This window comes from Coccinella septempunctata, chromosome 1 (genome assembly GCF_907165205.1).
Source record: "Coccinella septempunctata chromosome 1, icCocSept1.1, whole genome shotgun sequence".
Taxonomy (NCBI): Eukaryota; Metazoa; Arthropoda; class Insecta; order Coleoptera; family Coccinellidae; genus Coccinella; species Coccinella septempunctata.
Window position 1 is genome coordinate 62,442,815 of NC_058189.1, and position 14,482 is coordinate 62,457,296.

The 14,482-nt window shown below is 37.0% G+C and overlaps 6 protein-coding genes across 8 annotated transcripts in view; 1 reads left to right on the forward strand and 5 right to left on the reverse strand.

Moving 5' to 3' along the window:
• Positions 1-370, reverse strand: part of LOC123310336 (proton-coupled amino acid transporter-like protein pathetic) — a 32,915-nt gene extending 32,545 nt beyond the window's left edge. The window contains exon 1 of the mRNA XM_044893804.1: positions 218-370. Coding sequence (XP_044749739.1) covers positions 218-220 — 3 coding nt within the window. The 5' untranslated portion in view covers positions 221-370. The remainder of the gene's footprint in view (positions 1-217) is intronic.
• Positions 214-2,418, reverse strand: LOC123310325. 3 transcript variants are annotated; one of them, XM_044893798.1, is made up of 2 exons: positions 1,148-2,418; positions 214-949 (listed from the first exon to the last, which is right to left on the reverse strand). In XM_044893798.1, exons 1-2 carry the CDS (start codon positions 2,286-2,288, stop codon positions 450-452), a joined length of 1,641 nt encoding a protein of 546 aa, XP_044749733.1. In that variant the 5' UTR covers positions 2,289-2,418; the 3' UTR covers positions 214-449. The 3 variants fall into 3 exon arrangements, with proteins under 3 accessions (XP_044749733.1, XP_044749729.1, XP_044749725.1); XM_044893794.1 differs by having other exon boundaries at positions 214-955; XM_044893790.1 differs by having other exon boundaries at positions 214-2,416.
• LOC123310340 lies at positions 2,291-4,996 on the reverse strand. The gene is made up of 3 exons (XM_044893809.1): positions 4,635-4,996; positions 3,585-3,954; positions 2,291-2,491 (listed from the first exon to the last, which is right to left on the reverse strand). The coding sequence occupies exons 1-3, from the start codon at positions 4,951-4,953 to the stop codon at positions 2,395-2,397; spliced, it is 786 nt and encodes a 261-aa protein (XP_044749744.1). The 5' UTR covers positions 4,954-4,996; the 3' UTR covers positions 2,291-2,394.
• Positions 4,997-5,795: 799 nt separating this feature from the next.
• On the reverse strand, positions 5,796-6,788 carry LOC123312793 (ADP-ribose pyrophosphatase, mitochondrial). Its single transcript, XM_044897294.1, has one exon. The coding sequence runs from the start codon at positions 6,735-6,737 to the stop codon at positions 5,880-5,882; it is 858 nt and encodes a 285-aa protein (XP_044753229.1). The 5' UTR covers positions 6,738-6,788; the 3' UTR covers positions 5,796-5,879.
• A 586-nt stretch (positions 6,789-7,374) lies between these two features.
• LOC123308528 (USP6 N-terminal-like protein) lies at positions 7,375-13,838 on the reverse strand. The gene is made up of 5 exons (XM_044891234.1): positions 13,636-13,838; positions 12,444-13,368; positions 11,925-12,074; positions 11,539-11,842; positions 7,375-9,038 (listed from the first exon to the last, which is right to left on the reverse strand). Exons 2-5 carry the CDS (start codon positions 13,269-13,271, stop codon positions 8,530-8,532), a joined length of 1,791 nt encoding a protein of 596 aa, XP_044747169.1. The 5' UTR covers positions 13,272-13,368; positions 13,636-13,838; the 3' UTR covers positions 7,375-8,529.
• On the forward strand, positions 13,396-14,479 carry LOC123307495 (transmembrane protein 258). The gene is made up of 2 exons (XM_044889837.1): positions 13,396-13,482; positions 14,163-14,479. Exons 1-2 carry the CDS (start codon positions 13,396-13,398, stop codon positions 14,424-14,426), a joined length of 351 nt encoding a protein of 116 aa, XP_044745772.1. The 3' UTR covers positions 14,427-14,479.
• The last annotated feature ends 3 nt before the right edge of the window (positions 14,480-14,482 follow it).

Consider the following 14,482-nt stretch of genomic DNA (forward strand, 5'->3'; position numbering starts at 1 on the left):
AGCCTTATTGGAACGTTCGATTGGATGATGCAATGCCGAAGAGTTTGAACGTATGGTTTGAAATTGAATTCGAAACGTCCGGATCTGTGCTTGGTTCATGTTTACTTTAATCGAATACAAAATGCTGAAGAGATAAGGGACAATAACAAAAACAGTGACCGGCTACGGTCCGTACTCGATACAAGATTTCGTTACATTTACAATTTCGGAAACTCACCATTTATAGATTAGAGGTACACGTGGGAAACAGTTTACACACACTACACTATGCGCATGCCAGCGCGCGATGAATGAACTTCACGAGTTAACGAACTATCGGCGAATGATAATACCTGATTCCGCTACATGGCACGCCGTTTTGTTAGTTTCCAACCCCCACCACCGTTAAATTCGGCCACGACCTGCGCCTTCAGATGGCTGATAAGATGATGAAATTTCAGGTAGGTTTATCACTTCTTTTTGCCCTTCTTTCCTTTGTCTTTTCCTTTGCCTTTCTTGTCGCCCTTCTTACCGCCGCCCCCTTCTGGGAGGTCGCTTTCGTCGAACTGCGTGTCCCTGGTCTCCTGCTTGGGCTGCGGCTTGTAATCCGGCGCCCTGGGGGTGCACAGCTCCAGTTCCAGGTTGTTCTTCTTGTCTATCCCTTCGGATTTCTTCCCGATCCTCAGAATGAACAGATCCTTGTCGGGGTCGGAGATTTCGGTGAACTGGGTGCCGTCCGCGGCTATCGTGGTGGGCGGTTGGACCATCACGTTCTTACCGGCCGCTCCGCCCGCCCCCTGACCCATGCAACCCATCTTGAAGGAGAACGGGATCCTGGAGTCGCCCTGGGGGATCCCCAGCCCCATGTTGTAGGCCTGGGTCTGGAGCTGGGGTTGCTGCTGGCCCATTTGCTCCTTCTTCCTCTGTCTTTCAGCGGTGGCGCCCGGGCAGCAGGTGCAGGAATCACCTCCTGAAACTTTATTGTCAGTTTTGTTTGGTTGGTTTGGTTGGTTTGGTTGGTTTGGATTGTTGGTGATTTTCGCCGGGTTTCCTTCGCAGGGTTCCACCTTGCTGTTTTTGTGAACCCTGATGGTGAGTTTATTCGTTCCCAAAGTGGCGCCTATCTCTTGATAGTTGCCCGGTGGTGGACCGGGAGGATTTTGCATACCTTTTTGTTGTTGTTGCGCCTCGAGGAGATGCTGGATCCCATCGCAGGACGGCGAACAGCCCATGAGTCCTTGCTGCATCCCTCCGTAGCCTCCCATCATCCCTTGCATGCAGGGGGGGTCGGGCAGCATTCCGCATTCGTTGCAAGGGGTCATGGCTGAGGGGAACGGCATACCCATCCCTGGCATACCCATACCGGGCATCATGGGAGGCATGCCCATGGGTGGCGGGAAACCCAAGCCCATCTGAGGCATACCCATGGTTCCAACTTGTTGGGAAACGCAGGGGGCGTCGGACTTTCCCATACATTCTATACAGGGTGGCACGTCCGGGTTTACTCCAACACTGACGCGACTTATCGCCGTTTCTTTATTCGCTAGAGCAGGGCAAGGAGCTGGAGACGGTGGTGGCAAACCTGGGCAGCTTGGAGCGCAGCCTTCGTCAATTGGAGAAGGTTCCTCTGTCGCGCAAGGAGCATAAGGGCATTCCGAGTCGCATTCACCTCCTCCCATATCGTCAATCTTGTGTTCTTTGCCTCTAGGCGCCTTCTTGTAACGGTACAGGGATTTACCCTCCTTGTCCTTGAAAAGAACGGACTTATCGTCGAAATTCATCTGGAACTGAGTCACTATCAATTTTCCGAAACAGGACATGCGGATGTAGACGCCTATCTTGCCGACTTGGGTACCTTCGGTGTTGAAGATTTCGAAAACGTCTTTCAGGGTTTTGGAGGTGGGACTTTCCGGCGCCGTGGATTCCTGTATGCTCTGGATCATTTCGGTGAACAGGTTCGCGATTGATATGACTGCGGCGCCCACCTGTATCTTATCGGGAAGCCAACCAGACTGCATTTTTTTAAGGACTGACACCGTAACGTCGAACTCTGCAGATAGCGCCGCTACTTGATCGGCTGTCAGGGAGAACAAGCAGGACTTTCCGCTCTTCAGACGCGCGTTGTCCTGGCCGTAACGCATGGCCGGGCTGAAGTCTTCCTCGCATATCTCCAACGGTGCGTTGTCCAGGAACGTGAAGGCGACGCAAGTCTCCCCCGGGGGGCTCGCACACTCGCATTGCGGGGCCAATTCTAGGCTGTCCACCAGGAATTCGAGTAGGAATAAATTTTCAGTTGCTTCAGAACTCATGATTTAGTTGGATTTACAATAATTTTGACATTTGTTACTTATGAGAATTTAGACAACTGGAAGTGTCATCGATTGTTATCGGTAACGCTAGCTTTCTATTCACTTTCTACTTGCTGAAACGCTGTGGTTTGGAGCTGATTTTTGGCGGGGGGTAATTCTTGTAATACCAGTTGCATCCCTCGTTGCGGAAAGGCAGTCCAACCCTGAGAAAACAATATTTTTTCATACTAGGCACAGGCAAAAACCAAAAATAGTCTCGAGAAACTGTGACCAAATTTTGTCGCATTAATTTCGGGACACCATATACAGGCTGGTCCAGATCGTAACCAAGAAATTTTAACCACTTATTTTACATCAGAAATAAGCCCTAGTTTGTCATATAAACATATGTCGAGAAATGTTTCCTCTTCGAGATACGGGGTGTTAAAATTATAGAAAAAAAAATGTTTTTTATTAATAACTTTCACACTGCTTGAAATATCTGTATGAAATTTGAGAAATAGGTTTTGAGCGTCAAGGAGCACTTTTTGCATAATATCATTTCTTTTCCATTCTACCAGTGGCGTCCGTACTGCAGCGAGACTGAATATTTTCAGATAAAAAAAATGATACACCAAGGGTTTTTCCGACAATAAAAATTACTATTTAAATCATTATTCAATTTGAAGCAAGTTCGGTCTCTTGACTTTTTACTGTACGAGGCACCGTTTCCGGTTAAACAAATAAAACACATTCTCATTCATGAAGAAATCGCCAGAATTTGATATGGTAGGTACCTAATAATAATACTATTTTTGCTATTTCAAATTTTGGCGATTTCTTCATGCATGAGAATGTGTTTTATTTTTTTAACCGGAAACGGTGCCTCGTACAGCAAAAAGTCAAGAGACCGAATTTGTTCCAAATTAAATAAGGATTCAAATAGTAATTTTTATTGTCGGAAAAACCAGTGGCGTATAATTTTTTTATCTGAAAATATTCAGTCTCGCTGCAGTACGCACGCCACTCGTAGAATAGAAAAGAAATGATATTATGCAAAAAGTGCTCCTTGACGCTCAAAACCTATGTCTCAAATTTCATAAAAATATTCCAAGCAGTGTGAAAGTTATTAATAAAAAACATTTTTTTTTCTATAATTTTAACACCCCGTATCTCGGAGAGGAAACATTTCTCAACATTTGTTTATATGACAAACTAGGACTTATTTTTTATGTAGGATACGTGGTTAAAATTTCTTGGTTACGATCTGGACCACCCTGTATAGTGATTAGCAGATACGAAGATCGAATATCTTACATTAAAAGCTCTCTCCTGCGTACGCAAGGATCGTCTGTAGTTCGTACGAAGCTAGGACTTTCCTGCCAAGACTTCGAAGTCCTAGAAGGATCGTGAGCTTCCACCGTACCAAGAAGATCAGATTTCCTCTCTGAATAACCCGTATGCACCTGAGATTTTTCATCTTTGTACCAGAACGGAGGTGGCCACTCGCAAGGGACGATCTTCAAAGATTCCTCCTCCTTTTTCTTCAATAGGTCGGCTTGTTGCAAGCCAGTTATGTATCTACACTTGGCTTCGCATTCTCTGTCGGATTTTTGTTGCAATTTTCTCAGTCTTACGAACTCCATGCAGTCCGTTTCGAATGAGAAGGGCCTGTTGAAGACTTTCTCTGGAAAGAATTAAGGTTTTTTCACGTCTCAGCAATATTTACAAAGCATCTTTAGATGAAAGGGATGAGAGAAGAGGGAAATTGAAAATTTTAGAGATAATAGAAATCTTAGAGATTAAACTCTCTCTCTTATAACTTGGTAAAACACAAATCGAGACTAGATTGTTCTTATTATGCTTTGAGATCAGCACTCTATTCAGATTTTGGGGTCAATCCAAAGTAAAGTATAGTACAAGCCTCTCAATCCAGATTCAGCTCTACGATCAACTGATCAACTGTAATTTCCGGGAAATAAATCAGAAGAAGTCTGACAATTTGTAGAAAACACACTTTCTTTTGGTATATTTTAAGAGATTATAACTTTTAGCTCAAGAAGATGATGAATAGATCCACCTGTGCCTTTTCATGACATCAACTAGGCGACATAAACCATAAGTCCTCTGTTGGAAAATTCTAATAGTAAGAAGATAATGTGGTGGAACTTCCTAAGATCTATACATTCTAGAAAGGAGGTAATAAAAGAAAAGCTGTTTGGTGTAGCCAAAGGGTTGCCAAAATCGTATAGGTAAGAATTATCAGAAAATTTTTTTGGTAAATAGGAGTGTCAGATCAAATCCTTTATCCTTTGCCGACCAAAGAAAACATGCAATCTCAGTCTTTCTTCTCCATGGTGTACTGACCCTTGTGTTGATAAACTGGATCGTTGTTATCATCCCCTGCAAATTTGGCCATTCCTTGGAAGTTGTTCAAACCTGGCTTATCTACCCACCAGGCCTTCGCCCTCAGCACCCAATTCTCAACAATTTTTGGGTGTACTTCCTTGATCTCTGGCTTTACCTTCTCATCGTCACTGTAGAAAACAGGGTAGGAGTAGTGGCCCACGTTAGTTTGTGTACATCTAGGCAGGGCTATTGGTGTGAACTCTAAAGATGACTGTTGTGCTTTGGATACGGGTTTGAGGACATAGTCCTTCGGTGGCCAGGGTGGAAGAGTAAACATTTGGTTTAGGATCGATAGCAGTCAAATTGAAAGACAAATTGCATTCAGGAAAGTGTCTAGTTTGAAGGAAAAGGGTAGCATTGTTCTATGTGATATTAAAAATTTGTTTCACTGAGGGACAATTCCCATTTTTGTTGGTCAATTTGGTGCGTTTGTTTTTGGGACAAAGCCAAAAATTGTCTCAAACGATCGGGTTGGACACGTCAAATTCAATTTTCTGTTTTTCCGCCCGTAAATACTGTAACTTACTTACTGGTAAAATATACCTAAATCTGGGCATTGTTTAAGAACATATTATCCTGATGAAATGTCTAGAGACATGCCAGAAATTTGAAATTTTCAAGCTGCTTTATGTTTAGGGTCTGAATGCGCTGGTTGCAAATCTGTCCATGGTTTCAAAGTTATTGGCGTATACAAAATTTAGGTTCTCAAAACTGAATGAGAATCCAATGGAATTGAAACTAAATAACCAGTGTTAAACTACCGATATGGAGACTTTCTTCAGAAACGTTTCTGGTATCACTAGAGAATAAAAAAAATTATGTCGTGGAAACTAACCGCCAGAGGGCGCTCATATTTGAGAGCGCGGTTTTCAAAACACAACAGTACTTTTTGAAATTTTGAGTGCAATATTATTTATTTAAGTATGAAGTGGAGTCCCAAGGATATGCTTATAGCTTTTCAAAGAGCATATATTATTTCCTTGAAACTTTGGATGAAGTGGAAAAAAGATTGTAGTATTTTAATGAAAGTATCATTACAAATATAAAAATGAGACTGTTTTCACTTTATGTCTATTTCTTTAATGATTAAGTAAAAATATCTTGAGGTACAGAATGACTACCTAACCATGTATATAAAATATATATAAAAAAAAATAAATTTTCTTCTTTGGAAAACATCACTTTCTTAGTTCTTAGATCAATCTACCAGTGTGCATTATGCAACTTGGCCACTGCTTCAATAAAAGACAAGTGGCTAGCATATAATTCCAAATTTTTGTCGATATCCAACCAGAGGACATTTTTAGCATCATCTCCTGCCTTCAAATCAAATTTTCCGACAGTCTCCCCGGTTTCATCGTGAAAATTCATGGCAACCGTCTCTATCCAAGCATTATCAGTATTACGTGGATCATCTACATATCCCTTATAAATTTCCTTGCCCTCCTTAAAAAAATCAGCAATAGCAATATTTATTTTTTCAGCTTCCTCCTTATCAGTTTCTAATAATTTGAAGGCTTCCTCTGCGAACTCCCTTCGAAGGGTTTCACTAACGTTTTCTCCTGGATCAACGAAACCCCCTGGTATAGCCCATTCGTTGCAGTCGTGCCTTTGAATTGCACAAAATTGAAGTATGGGCAAATTTGTTACAGAATGAATTTCTTTCACTCCTTCAGAAATTTTCCACCTAGTTACTATAGGATCAGCAGCATGGCTGGGACCCCATCTTCCCAAGATACCTCTTCCTCTCAGACCAGTCCTTCCTTCCGGATTCAACGGTCTCTTATTCTCAATCATGTATGTACCCATAAAACTCACCCTGTCGACATTTCCATCGAGAAAGTTGAACTTGGGACAGAAATAAGTGTCGTCGATGTAGGGATCTGCCCAAGGTTTGTTTTTGAGGCCAGGAGATTCGTATTCTGGAGGATTATAAGAAATTTTTACGTTCCAGGGGACTTCTTCATCTGAGATTGGTAATCTGGTTGCGTCTCCAAAGGGATATTTTGGGGATCTACATTTTTTATGCACCATTCTTGCAAAAATTCGCAAAGATGTCATTAATATTCTTCGGAAAAGAATTTCAGTTTTTTGAGAGGTTAGGTTATGCTGATTGTCAAAACTGTAATGCGCCTACGCAGTACGCACGGTCGGTTAGCCTACACATCCTACAGCTACAGCAATACCATAGCCTACTATAAAGAAAGCAATCTAGTAGGCTATGCCAGCAGCTTTGATAACAGTCTCTGGGATATGCCGTCGTTCAAACGGCTACAAAGAGCTCTTTGGTCCTTATGCCTACTAGGCATCACAGCCATCTATAACATTGAACTCTATGGGAACTGGAATGGCATCGCGATACAGGCATAGAGTTCAATGATCTATAAAGACGGCTTTAGAATACGAATAGTAGGCATAGCCTACTTCTTGGCAAGCCCACAGCCCTCTTTAACTGTTTAAGAGGGCTATGGCGTGAAGATGTACAATAATCAGCATTCAATCCCTTTTAGCACAGCCCATAGACAAAGGATGACCCATCCCATGCTTCTTGGTAGATGATCCAATGCTAATCCACAGCCGTCTTTAAGGCTCATCACCGAGCTCTTTAAGAAAACGTTTGCTCATTTACCTTAGTTTTGCAACTTCTTTTACTAAAAAATAATATTAATGAATAGTTTAATGAGAAAGTATAACACCATTACTCGATCAATAAATAGTTTATTTACAAAATAAATGCTTTCATAAATAAAATAGAACACTTAATACTACAATGGATGTCATTTAAAATATTCTCAAGTATAATAATCCTCCTCTACCAGAATTTTAAAACTAATTTATAATAAATCCCAATTCTTAAATTGAGACTACGTGGAATGGCCAAAATATCAATGGTACAAAAGTGTTTCGATGAAAGAAAAATTATTGCATTTATAACCAGTATATAGGGAAAACGCTTCCAAAAAAATTTGCAATCCATTATTATATTCACTTCGTCATAGATATTATAAGAATGTCATAATTTTTTCATCGTTTACTCATATTTCATTATTAAGAAAAAACCTTTTAACAAACTTGACTCGAAAAAAATCGTTGTATTTTTATTATAAGGCTTTTTAACATATGTCAATCAAGTGATACAGGGGTATAATTGTCAGAAAAAGCTGATTATGTTCAAATACTCGATTTGAAATCTCATCATAACTATCATTATTTACAAATAAAAAAATAAACATGGTACATTATCTCATCTAAATACTCATTCGAAACTCTATTAAAAGTTCTGTAATATTTACTAGATTAACCTACTCAAAGACAAATATCATAGAAGTATTTAAAATGTACGTATTAATTCGAGTTGAAAATAATGACCTACTACGAAGATCCACTTTACACAAGGAGCAGTCAAATAAAGTAGTATACTGACCATTTCGAAATAGTAACACTTCCATATCACAAAAATCACAAATTATTCAAAGAAATCGATACATCGTAACAGTATTTTCATTAACATTAAATTGCTTTATTTTTTCAATATACTTTTCAATTCCTGTTTAATTAACAATCTGTTTCTAAGTTAATCAATACATAAATTTCGAACAGAACTTTCATCAAATGAAAAAATGTTATATGTTTAAGAGAGTATTCAACTTTTTATCACTTAATTATTGGAATTATTGTTCTGAGTTTTTTTCAAATCTCAACAAATGACACATTTTCGTAAACTAACAAGCTAAAAATAAAAATCAATCTATGATGCTATTTAGGGAATGCAGAATAATTATCACTTTCAGAGGACATTATTTGTTCCTTGTGGTCAATTAAATGTATTTTTGTTCAATTTATTAGGACCATTTTACTTCAAATCTAATTCTGCTTCCATGGTGAAACTCTTGATCCTACCATGTTCAACGAGTGGAGTTGGAAGTTCATCGTTATCTATCTTAATGCGTACTTTATTATCGTTAAAAAGACAAGGAACGGACTTTTGTAAATCTCCATTGTGTGGACTAGCAACTGGAGTTTCTAAAGGAGAATATGGTACATATATCCGAAGAACGTCGGGGTTCTGGTTGTGAGAGCTGGAGATGGGGGTGGTGTGAGCACTGTATATCCGTTGGGAACCCATGGCACCAATACCAGACCCTACCGAACTGGCTCCACCCATCGAGTTATCTGATAAATTGCTATGTGTATCTAGGCTGTTCTCGTGAGCTTGAGATCTGGTTATGGTGGAGAAAACAGAAAGATCAGCTGTCGACGTTACACTTGTATCGGCTAAGGACCGTCTAGATCCTAAATTGTGGTCGCCTTCAAGCAAGGGACTTTCGTCACCGTTGCTGTGTTCGAATGAGAATTTAGACCCTGAAATTAACAGTAAATAGTGCTAATATTGAATGAAATCATCTAGTATAAAAAAATTGTAGTAAGCAATCACCTACAGCTAAATGTGAGTCAGTCTATTCTTCTTGTTCAGGGATTGGTGACACCTCCACTTTTTTCTATGAATTTTGATATTCCAAGACAATTAATGCAGAAGGTATTAGGCACGCTTTCAGTAAACTTTTTTTTTAAGTAATCTTGAGGAAACAGCTGACGAACTGGTCCACAGGTTAGAAAAAATGTTTTTTACTCAACCTGTATATGGACCAAATATTTTGTTCATTCAGCTTCTGTTTCCTCTTTTAAATACCTAGAGACATGCTTTTCTCGTTGAGATATCAGACTTGGAATAGAAAAGGATCATTTTGAATTTCATTTATCAATTTTTCCAATTACATGAATTTAAAAAAGGAACAAAAGGCTTTTCGTAGTTTTTTCGAAAATCGAGCCCCGAAAAACTCATACTCCTTATTGAAATGAAAAAAGAGCTCTTATCCCTTTTCTTCTCAATTTTGCATCAGTAATTGACGAATTTGGAAAAAAATTAAAAACTTTGGGTTTTCCTAATAATAAATTTGAAGTTGTTAACCCGAACAAAATTTTTCTAACCCAAGCTACCCAATTTTTCAATTAGCAGTGAAAATGAAAATTTTTTCGAATTCACAACTTTCTGTGAGATCACTGGTTACTAAAATATCGATAATCGAAGGCAAAATGGTCTTTTCTATTCAAAGCCCGATATCTTTAAAAAAAGAAATTGAAGCTGAATAATAAAGTTAATAGTCCATATAGAGATTGAGTCAAAAAAGTTTTCCAAGCCCATGGACCAAAAAATAAATTTCCCTGGTTGTTTTCCCAAGATAACTTGAAAACATTTAAAAAAATAATTTTGAAGGTCGGATCCTAAGATTAGACACTTGGAGATAAAATATGCTTTTTTTAATTGCTGTAGAGCTTTTTTTTCAAGTTACTGCGTATTGAAAATCACCTAAAAACTTTTTTTTACTATCTTAATTTTTGACAGAGGCGTAGTTTAATAATGCTCAAAACTAATTAAGAGTACCAGAGAAAGCACAAGTATAACTCAACAACTTAGCAAAAGCATCTTTATATGCGATAAGCTTTGTTTATTGCCAATAATGCTCAGCCTGAGATTCGTTAGAATTCAAGCAATTGGTACATGACATAAACTTACCTATTCATTTGGTTTCAATGTTCATGACCAATATTCAAAATACTAAGCAGAATACCTTAGTAGCAACATGAATTGAAAATATTGGATACTCATTTGAAAATCTGACTTGAATATAGAGTTCCTTGTGAACCTCTTCTGGGACAAATGATATAACTCATATTCATATCATACTTAGAATATTATTCATTAACTTCTTTCAAGGCCATCCATGTTTTGTTGGAATTTCTAATAGCAATAAAAAAACGACTGAAAACAATGTATTTTTGTTGCAACTCAGTCCTTTCCATTTCAAATTCTTCTAGCTGTGTGCTTCATTAAATTGAATTGGACAATAGTAAGTTAGTAGATTTAACCAACAAAAGCTTTCAAGTCTATTTCATCATATTTCGTGAATGGAAGAACTTTTCCTTATTCAGTTTGGATCAGAAGTGAGCATTTTTATAGCACGGCTATAATAAATTGTGTGAAAATTATATCCAGTAAATATATTTCGAAGCTTTAAAACCAAGCAACCAAAGCAGAGTGAACTTTAATAAAAAAAAATTATTCCAGAAGTGCATTTAAATTACCTGGATTAATAAAATTAACATGATGAATATTAAAAAAATCCCATGCACCATGCATAAAATCAAAAGGAAAAGGTGTGATAAAATGCAAAACCAAAACATAAATTGTTTGAACAAACATATATTATGGATAAGGAATACAATCTTAGTGAGAGAAGATATTAAAAAATTGCAATAATAATGAATAAGGGAATTGGAAAAATATTAGTGCCTATAAATCGTTTGATTGTTAAGAACATGAAAGTGTGTTATGTTATTCCTATTATACCAAGTGAGTAAAAAATATGAACAAAACTCCTTCATAATTTTCTTTTCCATTTTTTTTTCATTATTTGGAATGTCGTCATTGAATGACAAAGGAATTCAGATAAATAATACATTAGATTATAACAAAAATATATATATTATTTGGGATCTAAATAAATATTTTGGGTAGAGTTTATCAGGAGTAATTTTATAGAAGAATTATTCAGATATTGAAGGAAATATCTACAAATATTCACAGGTTTGAAACGATTTTTCACCAACACAGATCATCAAACCATTAAAACCACATGTTTCAAGAAAAACCTCACATAAAAACCATCAAGATATCATGGTAAAAATGAAAAAACATTAATTCAAAGTCTCGTAATTTCTATTGAGCAACTGCTAGCGATACTGGTTTGCAAAGATAAAGTGCTACCTGCGATAGATGTTGAAAAATTACTTGAATCTGTACCTGTGTGCCCAACTGAATCAATCGGGTAAGAGTCTTCCTTCTCCGCACTCTCCCTCGCTATATCACTCGTGAGTATCACCAGTTCATTTGTTTCCCTTTCTTTATCTGTGAATTGTTCGGCTCTTAAGCCCACTATTTTGGTAACAGTCGGTTTTTTGAATACGCCAAAGGGTTTCGTTGGTATCTCTTCTTTTTGGGGTGGGCCTGCAGTGTCGAGTTTTGCTCGTTTCAGTTCTTCCAAGGACTTCTCCAAGTTTTGTATGACTGTATCGTCGTCTATTAGGAAATCCTTATGCAGTTTCACCTAGAAAATTAAACCAGTACAGATTTATGCATGATATTCAACTTATTAAAGACACTTTCGCTCCATAAGTAGCGAGTATTACCTGAATATAATTAACAATAGCATCCATATCATTTAGTTTGAGAAGATTTCTTCTATGCAATTTCAATATTGTGTAGGCCATTGCAGTTATTACTCTTTCACCATCTAATAGGTGAATATCCCAAACACGTAGGCAAAGACTGAAAGGGACCTAGAGACAAATTTTTCTAATTATTGTGATTATTTCGACTCATTATGGAATATTACAATTATTACGAGTTGAAAACACCTGAGCAATTCACAAATTAATACATCCTCAAGTGCATATTAGATTAAACACCCCAGATTAACATAATTACACATCTGAAGGCGCCATTAAATTCCTTCAACTCTCACCAACCAATTAAACATAATAATCAATATATAATTGGCACTAATTCGCAAATATTTCTGCCAATCAGATAATCCAAACGTAAGAAATCACTTGACTTATGTGAAAACTTTTCAAGCTATGATCATTCAAGAGGGATGTAAAAATTTTCACTTGAAACGAGGATTTGAATACATATTTCAGACTTACCCTTTCCACAAAGCAAATAAAAAACCACTTCAAAGAATACAACATAGCATCAACCCCGTGTTTATCGAAATGTTTCTTCAGTTTTGGCAGAAATTTTGTTAGAATTTTATCGTGATGAGCTAAAAATCTAGTCAGTTTTGGAAATCCCTCTTTGTAGTAACCGTGCATAGCATATTTTGGGTCTGTTAATAAGATATGTAGTGCCCAAAATGCATCCTCTTCATCCATATACATCAGCAATACACCAGCTAAGCCAGACATTCCTTGACAATATCCTACTTCAGAATTATACATGGCATAGGAAGTTAATACATTAAATAATTGTTGTTGCTTAATACTATATCGTTCACGGTATTGTAAATGCTCTCGAAATTGCCTATTAACATCAGAGTCTATCTGTCTAGCATCTGTTGAATACTCTTTCGCTAAATTGTACATCTTAGTATACATTCCAGAGTTAGCCTTCTTAGCATCTTCTACTTTCAATAATTTACACCAAATAATCGATCTCAATGAATCGGGAATGCCTTTATAAACACGAGTATGGAGTTTTTCTGAAGCTAATGTGTGATTCCAATCTTTCAACATCTTGAGCCATTTCTTTTGGCGTTCTACTTCAATTTGCAATTTTTTTGTTTCGTGAATATCAACCTTGGATGGTAATCTCTTATCATGAATGAATCCATATCTGTCAGTTGCATGATAAACTTCAAATCCAGGATCTTCCCAAGGGTCGATCTCTGCACCACCTTCACGTCCCTGTTCATAACGTTTGAATAGTTTATCTCGCTCTTCAATAGCTCTTTGCAACAATTCCTCCTCATTCATCCCATGTACAATTTGCAGACTGCTGGTTATGATGTTTTTTACATAACAACATACCGATCTCCTCTCACCTCATAAATTTGATTTCTTTAATCACAAACTGAAAAGAAATGAATATTGAGTACTCATGAAAACAACACTTCATTCTTGGGATAGTTTCAAACTGAATCAAATATATAATAACTATGATGTAGTGAAACAGCTGATAAGATTTGTAAGACTTCCTGCTGCTACTAATGAAATTTTGATCGTGGAAAACTGAGGAATTATAATTTGTGATTAATGGGAAAATATACCACCTCCCATTTTTATTGAACGCAAATAAATGATTTTTTTTTAATGTAATCATGTTTATTTTGATACTAACTATTTCACAATAACCATAGCTTCACAAAACTTCGTCATGAACAGGAAAATTTTAAGGAAACTCCAGCAGCGGTAAAATTACAAGTATTTCTTTTTGGACGACACATATGGTTGAAAAACTTGAAAGATGACAGATATCTGACAACTATAAATGAGGTTAGGATATTTCAAATTCAAAATAAACATTTCTAAAATTATTCAATGAGGAAGGCAATCTTTCTGCTACAATTTCCATTATCGACTTCAATTTTATGGTAGAATCAGAACAATCTAATATGAATAAATATAACCGATTTTTTTCTTTTGGTTACATGAAAACAAGTGAGGTCATTTGAAGTTTGAAGTATAGAGATTAATCGAAGAAGAAAAGAAATTTGATTAATGATTAGAGGTTAGGATCAACTTCGTAGGCAATTTTGTAGCAAAACCGATTGCTATCATTAAAAAATTACTTCTTTTAAGTATCCTAGCACTGAACAAATAAAGAAATGGTACTTATAAATAACTCTGAAGTAATAATGGATAAAGAATTTTATAGTCAAAAATTTTCAGGTTGAAATTACATCCCTCCCAAGGTATGTTTCCCCTGTAAATCCAGCGGTTTTTCCGCATCTGACTCTAGTGCTGTTGGGTATTGGTGTGTTTTTCACCACTTGGTTCTTCGTCTATGAAGTAACTACCTCAAAACAATCCAGAAGTCTGAAGAAGGAAATAGCTGTATCAATCGTAGCATCCCTGTTTTCTGGATTTGGCATTTTGTTCTTGTTGTTATCTGTAGGCATATATGTTTAGAAGATATTTTTGTAAAAAGTTTATTATTTAAGATTTCAATAAAAGTTTTATATCAG